General features: G+C 42.8%; 1 protein-coding gene and 1 non-coding gene across 2 annotated transcripts in view; both read right to left on the reverse strand.

Moving 5' to 3' along the window:
• LOC124621922 (UDP-glucosyltransferase 2-like) overlaps positions 1 to 12,048 on the reverse strand; it is a 109,278-nt gene that overhangs the window by 41,741 nt on the left and 55,489 nt on the right. Inside the window, exon 3 of the mRNA XM_047147428.1 lies at positions 10,515 to 10,693. Coding sequence (XP_047003384.1) covers positions 10,515 to 10,693 — 179 coding nt within the window. The remainder of the gene's footprint in view (positions 1 to 10,514; positions 10,694 to 12,048) is intronic.
• Positions 11,129 to 11,202, reverse strand: Trnat-ugu. Its single transcript has one exon. It is a non-coding gene; the product is annotated as a tRNA-Thr (tRNA).

Raw genomic sequence — 12,048 nt, forward strand, 5'->3', positions numbered from 1 at the left:
CAAGCTTCAGACCAATCTCAATAGCTCCAATCTTTGCTCAAGTCATTGACACTGGACCAAATCCCAAATTACTTTGAAATTAATAAACCCTTCTCACATACACAACATGGTTTCTGCAAAGGCAGATCTACAACAGTAGCAGCACTAGATCTGGTTACCAGGATGAAGCACAGTTCTGAAGAAAAAGAATCTTTAGCAGTGACGTTTTGTGACCTTGTGAACTGTTTGGCTGCATTCTCCAGATCCTTCTGAACAAACTCTGTCAGTATAGAGTTGAAGCCACCATTCTGGCAACCCTCAAATCTTACCTGTAAAAGAGGAAGCAGATTGTATGAGTCCAAGAGGAGCTCTATCATGTGAATGGAAACTAGAATACAGTCTATCACAGGGATCGGTAATGTGCCCTTCCTGTTCTTATTTTTTGTAAATGACTTGAGCTCTCATGGACAGTTCTTGCAAATTGCAGATGTCACAAATTTGTGCTCGAAAGGCATCAGCACTAGGAAGGATCAAGAAGAAGCAGATGTTTTGTTTGATGTGACAAAAGAATGATTTGTTATAAATAAAATGAAAATCAATGCAGAAAAAAATGCAAAAACTGGTATGTAGCCTCAGTGACAAAGGATAGCTTAACTGAGTAGAGGTTGTGAAACTTATGGGGTTTATGGTGGACAGCAGACTCATTTGGCAAGACCACAGTGCACATGTGTGTGACGAACTGTCATGAGTCCTGTACGTCCTGAGAAAACTGAAACATGTAATATACTGACTATGGCCTGTTACTACGGGGTTACACTACAGGTTGCAAGAAAGAAGATTACATAAAAAAACCAATAAGGATCATAAAATCAAGCAGCAGACAGGAGCACTGCAAGCCAGTACTCACAAAATTGGGAATAATGACTGTATTATTATGTATTTTTGTGCCTCCTTCACATTAAGAAAGGAATCCTTCAGTAAGAGGCATGACATACATGACCATAACACCCTCAACAAAGAGAGCATAAATGTTCTAACCTGTTGACTGTCCAAAAAAAGAGCTAGCTTTCTGAACATTGCCCTGAGAATGTTCAGATTACTACCCATGGATGTGCTGATCCTGCCACTGGAGAGGTTCAAGAACAAAATTTCAAGAGACTTAAGATTACATCCACTATATTCCATCCTGGAGTTTTTTTACTGTTAAGAAAGTGAATGGATTTACTTAAATTTCACCAAAACTATTGAATCTTTTAGAGGCTCAGTTGCCAGTAAGATTAAATGTCTATACTGTAAAATGCTTAATATCTTAATTTTTTATATTGCACATATTATTTGTATATAGAAAATTTTGTAATATCTGACACTGTCTATCCACCCATGGGTGGCTAATCACACAGACTTGGTAGTAAAGAAACAGTAGTTGTAGGTAGATTCAGGTGCATTCCATTTTGGAAATCATCCACGAATTCAGTATTCTGAGATCCACAGTGTCAACAGTGTGCTGTGATTATCAAATTTCAGGCATTACATATCAGCACGAATAACACAGCAGCTGACGGCCTTCACTTATCGACTGAGAGCAGCGGTGTTTGGATAGCTCTGTCAGTGCTAACAGCAAGAAACTTTCAGTGAAATAACCACAGAAATCAATGTGAGACAAACGGTGAATGTGTCTGTTTGGACAGTGCGGCAAAATTTGGCTTTTATGGGCTACGGTAGCAGATGACCAATGCATGTGCCTTTTCTAACAGCACTCTCTCTCTTAGGCTCGTGACCATATCAGTTGGACTCTAGACAACTGGAAAACCAAGGCCTCATCAGAGGAGTGACGATTTCAGTCAGTAAGAGCTAATGACAGGGTTTCAGTGTGCCGCAGATCCCACAAAGCCGTGGGCGCAAGTTATGAACAACACACTATGCAAGCACATGGTGGCTCCATAATGGTACGGGCTGTGTCTACATGGAATGGACTGGGTACTCTGGTCCAACTGGACCAACCATTGATCACAAGTGGTTACATTAGGCTACTTGGAAACCATTTGCAGCCATTCATCGACTTCTTGTTGCCAAACAAGGATGTCATGTCACCGGGCCACAATTGTTTGTGACTGGTTTAGAATATTCTGGACAATTTGAGCGAAAGATTTGGCGACCTAGACCATCCGACATGAACCCAATCGAACATTTATGGGAATAATCGAGAGGTCAGTACAGACAACACTTTCGCAATTATGGGCGGCTATAGAGGTAGCATGGCTGGATATTTCTGCAGGGGGCCTCCAACGACAGGGGACTTCCATCGACTTACTGAGTCCATGCCACATCGAGTTGCTGCACTGCACAGGACAAAAGGAAGTATGCCACGACTCTTGTCATCTCAGCGTACGTCTCACACAGCATAAACAGAACCATAGCACCTTCTCTTTAACCTCTGCATGTTTGAGCAGTGTTAGTTGCTTGTTGTGACGCTGTTATTGTTTGTGAGTAGGTGTGTACAGGGGTGGATAAACATACAGGAATATCAAAGACACAATACATGATCGCGCCTAATATGTTGTAGGAAAAGCAGCTTCGTCTTGGAATGCTGTGTTTTCAAGGGAATCTTGTAACAATCTCCCTGCAAAATAGTGCCAATTTTAGGTAAAGGCAATGGAGGTGAATAGCGATCGTGCACCCTTCTCTCCAGAGCAGACTACCAAGGCTCAATAATTTCACATCTTGTGACTGTGGTGGCTAGGGGAGACGCGACAGTTCATCCTGGTGCTAAAAAAACCAGTCCTGGACGATGCGAGCTGTGTGAACAGAGGCAGTGTCGTCTTGGAAAACAGCATCACCACTGTAGAGCGAACATCGTTTCATGGGAGTGACCTGATCAGCCCAAGTGGTCACATAACCCTTGGAATAATGAGACGTCGCAGAGTAGTCATGGGGCCCATGGAACATCAAGACATGGTCCCCCGAATCATCACCAAAGATCCCATCATGTTTCACTCTTGGGACATAAACTCGGCCAGAAGTTAGGAACAGTGCGCAACAAGACTCTTCTGACCTAATGGTTCCCTTCCACTGTTCCATAGTCCAGCGTTTAATGGATTCGACACCATGATTTTTTGTTACATTTGTTCGCATTACTGGTGTGCAGTTTTGGAATTCCAGTTCGCCCTGAAATCACCAGATTGTGGAGCTCCATTCGTGCTATTGTGCTGACACAGTTCGCGAGACATTTAGTTCTGCGGTGACTTTTGCAGCTGTCGTCATCTTGGCACAGTCCTCTTCAATGACCGTCTGTTGTGATCACTCAACACATGCTTTCTTGCGCGTTGTGACTTACAAGGGAAGACATTTTTTCGCTCTCGCCGTATGCTGTACTATCTTCGATATGGTGCCTCTTGAAGGGTTTTAAAACACTTCTGGCTAGCCGGCCGAGGAGGCCGAGCGGTTCTAGGCGCTACAGTCTGGAACTGGGCGACCGCTACGGACGCAGGTTCGACTCCTGCCTCGGGCATGGGTGTGTGTGATGTCTTTAGTTAGGTTTAAGTAGTTCTAAGTTCTAGGGGACTGATGACCTCAGAAGTTAAGTCCCATAGTGCTCAGGGCCATTTTTGAACTTCTGGTTACAGAAGCACCACCATACGAGCACCAACAGTTTGTCGTAGTTCAAAGTCACTTAGCTCTGACAACGCGGTTACAACTAGGCCTACGCTGGACACTGTTCTCAACACGACTGACCAGTGCAACTTGCTGAAGACGTTGCTCAAAGAACAGTTAGTGGCCAAATACAACAGCTCAAAGCGCAGGCTTGGCTAGCAACTCCTTTTATGTTCAAGCATGCATTTCTCGCATGGTTTCCGATTTTGTCCAACTCCTATACCCTGTATCATTTCGAAGGAAGTTATGCACACAACATGCTAAGTTGTGAAATGCATAAATGGTGTCCACCATGAATAACATATTTATCTCAAACTGACAGCCGTGCTTGTGAAGCTACGGGATCTCGCCAGTTCGTTTTTATTTTCGATTCAACGAGCCTGTATAAAATTTTGAATTGTTAGCAAGACATGCAAAAATATTCACTGTTCGGTCTATACAAAATCACAGTTCCTTGCAAAGATGGTGAAATTTACCTGTCTTCTTGTGTACTACTTTATCGAAGAGAGAGTAAGTAAAAGCAGCAGTTGGTTGCCTTCGACCAACTGCATGGCTCTAATAAATAAGGCATTGACTACAGTGAGTCGGCTGATATAATATAAATATTTCAAAATATTATTGACGATTTGTACATTCAGATAAAGGGGAGCAAAGCATTTCCTGGTTACGACTATTACAAGTTTTCAACGGCCACATTCCAGCAAACGCGACACTACTAGAACACGAACACAAATTACTTTAGGCCTAACAATGACATAGGTACCCTTGTATCATTTCTCTCCTGATTCGGTTTCGCAGCAAAACCTTCACAGAACTTCTGACTGCTTAATCTTTTCATGGTACTCCTTACGAGATGCGTACAGTATGTCAGGATATTTCTTCATCTCTTCAATAAACAGCTGCACATCCAAACAGGCTGCACTGCCGGCAGGCTGGCGGCAACTGTTGCACGGGTTGTGAACATGTGTGCGCGGCCCAATGCTCCTGTGGCTGCCACTTCGCGGCGATGGGTGTGGTCTCGCTTCCTACGGAGCAAGGAGCAACAGTGGTTGGCGAGCACAACTCTCCCGCCACGTTTTCGCGGGGAGATCGCAGCTTCACTGCCGCAGAGTGCGTGCCTCAGCACGGCTGCGAGCTCGCGATAACAATACACTCTTTTGCATCGAGCCTTTGTCTCAGCCTTTAAGCCGCCCTCACACAGGACGCGTTTCTTACCAAGTACGGCCAGCGTGGTTGGTACAGGCTTGGAAACGAGGTGGTACATCACGCGGAAAGTTCACCACCTACGAATCCGCGACCACAGACGCCAGCTGCAGTTGTCTGCTACATCTGGAGTGCGGACGTGCTTATATTGCTGTGCCACGGATAGTCGAAGATGAGCGACAAGATAAAATTGTGAACATTCTTTGGATTGAACAACAAACTGTTACGCATAATTAAAAATTTGCTTTGGCATTATTTCGGAGTCATACACCCTCGCCTAACTCACTTTACCTTTTTGAAATACAAGGGAAAGCGCCTCCGCTCGGCAGTGTTATTTTCATCACTATAAAACCGCGGTTCTTTTTCACTGCAAATATTAAAATGTATATTTATTCTTTGTTAACATGCTAGCCACGTTGTCCTGTCTGTGGCATATGTTGTACGGAATTGCATTTCGTTGGGACACCCTATTAGGCACGTTCACAAAACTGAATGAACTCGCTCCTGAACAGAATGCTCCCTTATTTGTACAGAGCATCGAATATTCCAGAACATGCTTGAATGAATTAAAATGAAGTCACCGAATTGTTTAGAAAACACGAACGTGAATAAAAAAATACTTGCAGGAAACATGACAGTATCGGCAACCTTAAGTTCGTAGCCCACGCTTCTATCCCCTACACTACAGATGCTAAATGTGACAAATCTCTGATATCACCATTTCCTGAAGTCTATAATCGCCGGTATGTCATTAACTCTGACAAGTAATTATCTTCTTAAGTCTTTATGTAGCATATATGCTACATCCTTTTTTTTAAGCTCAAGGAATAAACTGATCCCCCTGTGCCTGACTGTAGAACGTAGCTTTGATTTAATGCCATGTTTTCACTGCCTCATTTGTTTTCGATTCTGCATATTCCCAGTAGGTGGCAGCATCTGCTTCTTTTTTTTTTTTTTTTTTTTTTAAATGCTGTTTATCGGAGCGTCATCATGTCTTCGAGGGATAAAGGTAATTTCCGTTTGTTTTTAGAAATTTGAAATAGAATGTGTTTACAGCATGCTGTAATATGCTGATATACCCTGCACTATCGAATAAGTGATCGTTTATTTCATCACAACAACATAGCAATATATTTTTTCTCGGTGTAGTACTGAATCTATTTTCGGCAACAACATATACTTTCAGTCGAGTGGCAGTGTTTTTGTAATTTACAGGAGTTCAATATTCAGTTTCACATATTTCAGTACTTTTTAACGTAAATATCGTGAACACGTTCTAAAATATTGGCGAATCATACCGTTTTTTAAGATTTGGTATTATAATCTTATTTTGTCCCAGAACTACGCATCAGTCACCAATATAAACTTTTCATTCATAAAATCTAAGCTCAGAACTGAGGAGATTATAACAAATAGTACTACAAACGACACATTTATGACAAATCAATGCGCCATACAATCTACAGAGGTACCATACAAATTATAACAGGAAAAGCACCAAATATGGAAAGCCATCAATATGTCGTTTCGTAGGCCTACCACTTTGTTGTAACAAAGCGACCATCAATGTGTCGGTGTTTTGAAACACCATATATTAACAGAACGTGAATGATATAAAATCCATCAAATATGGGCTTTAACTGCGGGCAACATGATCCGATATAATGCCTCAAATAATAGGTTCTGCTTGCGACGTGCAAAGCGATCTTGCATATCACTAGCCACGTTCCTTTCCACGAAACAATAATTCGACGTGTCTGATTTGCCTTTCTCGCTTGGGAATGATCCGAAACGTGGAACTCCATGTTGTGACGTTACAAAACTCGACCAGCTCCAAACAGCTCCACACCCAAGTTCGGTTTCACGTCGCGTGTTGAGACGGATTTTAGGACTGAAACGCTTGCATAAGAAAAAGTAACTCTATTTACACATTTAGGCAACGGCCTTGCCGCACTGGATACAGCGGTTGACGTGAGATCACCGAAGTTAAGCGCTGTCGGGCGTGGTCGGCACTTGGATGGGTGACTATCCAGTCGCCATACGCTGTTGCCATTTTTCGGGGTGCACTCAGCCTCGTGATGCCAATTGACGAGCTACTCGGCCGAATAGTAGCGGCTCCGGTCCAAGAAAACCATCATAACGTCCGGGAGAGCGGTGTGCTGACCACACACCCCTCCTATCTGCATACTCAACTGAGGATGATACGGCGGTCGGATGGTCTCGATGGGCCACTTGTGACCTGAAGACGGAGTGCTTCTTTTTTATTATATATATATTTGGTTACAGAATATAAAGCATACCTATCCGAATTATCACGTAATAGGGGAGAGAGTGTGGCAGATACGATACGCGAGTTGGGATGGAAGTCATTAAAGCAAAGACGTTTTTCGTCGCCGCGAGATCTATTTACGAAATTTCAGTCACCAACTTTCTCTTCCGAATGCGAAAATATTTTGTTGAGCCCAACCTACATAGGCAGGAATGATCATCAAAATAAAATATGAGAAATCAGAGCTCGAACAGAAACGTTTAGGTGTTCGTTTTTCCCGCGCGCTGTTCGGGAGTGGAATGATAGAGAGATAGTATGATTGTGGTTCGATGAAATCTCTGCCAAGTACTTAAATGTGAATTGCAGAGTAATCATGTAGATGTAGATGATAGTGCATTTAAATCGAATAGGAGCGTGGGATGGGTGCGACCTAGATACTAGCGCGCGGTCACAGCAGTACCGACAATCAACAGATTCCGCCGACTAACATCGGCCGGAGACGGACTTAAGACGACGGTCGGTGGACCTCAACTCTCGTTGTTTTCTCCGGTCGAATCACGTTCCCACAGGCAAAACATGGACTGTGGGAGACTTGCAAGTTTAGTACATGAAACAAAGAGTCTGTGCATCCTGAGGATCAGAAATATCATTAGCAAGGATACATTTCGGAGTCTACTTTAGCCACAGCAATATTTTTGACGCTGATGTCCGCAAAAATTAAAAAAAAAGAGCGGTACTTGCGATATATGAAGACAAAATACTGGCTGACACGAAATAATACATTTCTTTAATTTCGCCGAATCATTTATGAAATGTAATTCAATATTTTTGGAACAGAGCTGTTTCCTTTAAATGACGCGTTTCGAAAGTTTAAGCCTCCATCATCAGGTGGACTTACATGTGTTAGTATGACATATATGTAAATTGTCACATTTTGAAAACTTTGACACTCTCTCCAGAGGTGGCAGACTCCTTCCTCTATCGAAACACGTCACATTTAAACTGTCATGTCTTGCAAATTTTGTTTACAAAACATTACAGCTTACAGGTGGTGTGTTACTATAGAGAAAGGAGACTGTGACCACTGGAGAGGGGACCACAAGTTACCCCAAAATCGTAACACAACACAACACACACACACACACACACACAAGCGCGCGTGTCATACTAACACATGCAAATCCACCTGATGGTGGAGGTTTAAACCTTCAAAACGTGTTGTGGATATAAACAAACAGTGACTAGTAGCAGTAAGCTTGTTGTATCATCCGAGTTTTATTTCCATTACATTGCAAGCTGTAACATTATTTCCTTACTATGAAATATGTTTTAACGATAATTACAATTATTCGATAACTATTAACTGATTGCATCAGTGGTGCAAATACCCGGAACAGGTACACGTTGTGGCGAAGCCATAACGCCTGGACTACGGAGCAAAGGAAGAAAGTCATTTGACTGGATTAATCTTGTTGCACATTGCTACCAACTTGTGGCCGAGTTTACGTCGCAAGAGTGAGACATGACGGGGGTTCGGTAATGAATTCGGATGCCATATCGAAGGGTTGCTATCAAGATCGTGACCATTTTGGCTTTCAGGTTCATCCCGTGATATAATGTGTGTTCCCAGTGTTGATGCTATATTCCAAAATGACACGGCCCTTGTTCACGAATCTCGCACAGTCCAGTGGGTACGTAAATGTCCCTGTGAATGGTGTTCCATGCAGGAAGATACGATGCACAGTGGTTCAGATGTCCTTATTTGTGTCTTTCGTGGTTTCTGTAAGTCAGCTAAACAGAACGCAGCGATGGTTGCTCTGAAAGCACACGGCTGATTTCGTTTGCGAGCCTGTGCTCTCTCTCTAAGGAACTCGTTGTCGACGGGGCAGTAAATTACAACCGCTATCATTTGCTGATAAATGATATTTCAAAATAAGAGTGGAAAACAGTAACTTGGATCCGAAAAGGGATATGGAAGCTATTAGAGAATAGTCACCTGGATAGTCCTGAGGCAAAGAAACTTCTGTGGCCTAGTTGAAGAAACCACCACAACATTCAGCGAAAGTGACTTGCGGGACTCTAGGGACATGTGAATGAGAACAGTTAATTTTTTAACAATAAGCCTAGCTTTTCGTTCATTACCCGGTACAGTACATAATTTTGTTGCAGACGTGCAATAACAGACTTATTAAGACTTTACATTACACAATTTCTGTAGTTTTTCCAGTGTGACTGATAGAAGATACATTTTCGTGTGTGTGACTGGGTTGATAACTCCATTTTTATGGGGAACATTTCGACGAGTGGCCGAGTCGTTTATGTCATCGGTTGCGAAAGAATGGTTTCCAGTGTGCTTGATGGCTGGACTGTAACCTCTCTGCAACTTACAAAACAAAAGATTTAGAGCTTCTTATTTAGCAGCATATGCTCTGTGCGCCATTAAAGTACCATTAATATGGCTTAATACAAAAAAAAGAAACGTTACTGAATAGATCGTAGAACCTAACCTTGAAACCATAAGCAATGTACAAAAATCTTCCAGTCGTGGTGGACGAGACATAACTTTCCTCCCAGAGTTACCTGCCATTTTACCACATTTATGGTATCGTGGTCACCGAACTAGTGTAATCGTTCTGAAAACAGCGGGTAGTTCTCTGTTGCTTCAAAAGAGACTCCTCGTCGACAATCCGTCAGGAGCGATGGTAAAAGTGATTTAATTAACACATACTCAATAATATGGTCAACAGCGGATTACAGTGAATAACTTGACTTAAAAACAGCCTTGTCCTTGAGCTTCACTTCTGAGGCAGACGATTATTATTACTAACGGCCAAGATGTAGATACCATACAAAAGGTTTGGTTCCAGCGAACCAAAGAACCGCAGGAAGAATAAACCATGCTATCACTGAACTTAGATGGTTACGTCAAGAAACAGACATTATAATAATTCGTTGTTGACACTTTTTATTTGAACATCTCATGGTTAATGACATGACCTTTTATTGTGTAGACGAGGTACTGTGCGATGACTGAAGAGCTAGGTATGGAGCCGTGATGGGTGGAACATACGAAGGATAATTTCGTTATTTGTGTGTTAACAATATTGTTATTTTGATTAGGTGAAATATACGTTATGGTATCTCCGAAAATCTATACGATAAACATACACTCAAGAAATAATGTTTGAAAAAGAATTATATTCCGTCACCATGGATCAGTATTGACTTCTTCTTTTCTGTTTTCACTGTCACAATTACAAGAACATTTAACAATGAAACCGGTTACATTGCCTTACCGGTATGTTCTCATGGCTGTGTCAATAACAGAAGAAAATAGCGCAAGAAGTACCCTGCAAGCATATAATTACTGCCAACGGCATTGCCGCCTGACAAGTGTGTTAGCTCTTCTTACTTGAGCCACTCCTTCATCTGCGGGAGGTTGAACTGGAGATGACACATGGTGATGCCCTCCTCGTGATAAGCTTCGGCCAGCAGCATCGGCCACGTGTCCGCCATCGTGGATATGTTGAAGTCCTCAACGAACTTGTAAGACTCGCGCGTGCTGACGGTCGAGTAGTTTGCATGATTTGTCTGTAACACCAATAAAAAATTTAAATCTTGCGCTAAATGAGTACCATAAAAGAAAGCAGAGCTTGAAACAACACCAACGGAGCAGTCAGATTATATGCGAGTCACCCAGAAAGTAATGCAACACATGTTTTCTTCAACAATTATTTATTGAACACAATGGAACGTACACACAAAAAAGTCTGGTGTTTCTTCTACACTCCCACTCTTTCCACGTAATCTCCTTCCTGTACTATGCCGTTCCTCCAAGGAGACACACGGACTTGTTATGTCCTATCGTTACCAACCCTTGTTCTGGCCACAAAGTCATTTCTTCACTGTGAGAGTCACGTCTTTCTCATTCTCAAAATGTCTTCAATGAGTGAAATTATAATGAAATGAACGCCCTTACCTGCTTACAGGCGTTGACATACGTCAATGGGGATAGATGAAAATGTATGCCCCGACCGGGACTCGAACCCGGGATCTCCTGCTTACATGGCAGACGCTCTATCCATCTAAGCCACCGAGGACACAGAGGACAGCGCGACTGCAGGGATTTATCTCTGGCACGCCTCCCGCGAAACCCACATTCTCAACGTATTGTCCCGCACTACATTCGTAGTGCCCCTGCCCATTATACTCATTACTCGCGAAGCGTTGCCAATTCCCGTAAGAGTTCGGGCACTGTTTGTGCATTCGCACAAAAGAAGAAGATGGTCAAGTGGCCGGTGAGCCATAACTATATTTACACTGAGATGGTATCTGTTCTTTCGGACATGTCCGAAAGAACAGATACCATCTTAGTATATATAACTTCAATGAGCGACATTTTTTAGTGGCCCAAACAAATGGAAGTCTGACGGGCTGTAGAGTGTTTAGGGATGTATTCCGGAGTCCTGGCTGGCTGAGCTTAAGAATTACTGGGCTGTCTCTTGGCATTACGAATGAGCACATCTGCAAGCTGCATCTTGTCTGATGTGCCAGCGGTGTAGGGCATTCTCAGGCGCTGCAAATCTTGGAAGTCTGCGAACAACTTTCTCGTAGTGGTCTCACCCTCCTTTCCCAGCGACTATGCCCACTTCTGTCGACTGCAAATGCTCCATAAATTGCACACAAACGTCTGCGTAGGTTCCCAACAGTTTCTTTTTCCGCAATGAGAAATTCAGTGTTGATACACTGCTTGTAACATACGTCACCATTTTGAAACACTGCTCTCGGAGGGAATGGAAAATTGCGCCCTCCGTAAACTCACGCATACCTGAAGTTTGACATTCGTGCCACTGTTGTTGGCTGACAAAAAATGTGGTGCGTTACTTTCTGGACGACCCTCGTAACGATGAAGCACTGATTTCAATCTTCATAGTTAATGGCAGTGA

The sequence above is a fragment of the Schistocerca americana genome, chromosome 7 (assembly GCF_021461395.2).
Source record: "Schistocerca americana isolate TAMUIC-IGC-003095 chromosome 7, iqSchAmer2.1, whole genome shotgun sequence".
Lineage (NCBI taxonomy): Eukaryota > Metazoa > Arthropoda > Insecta > Orthoptera > Acrididae > Schistocerca > Schistocerca americana.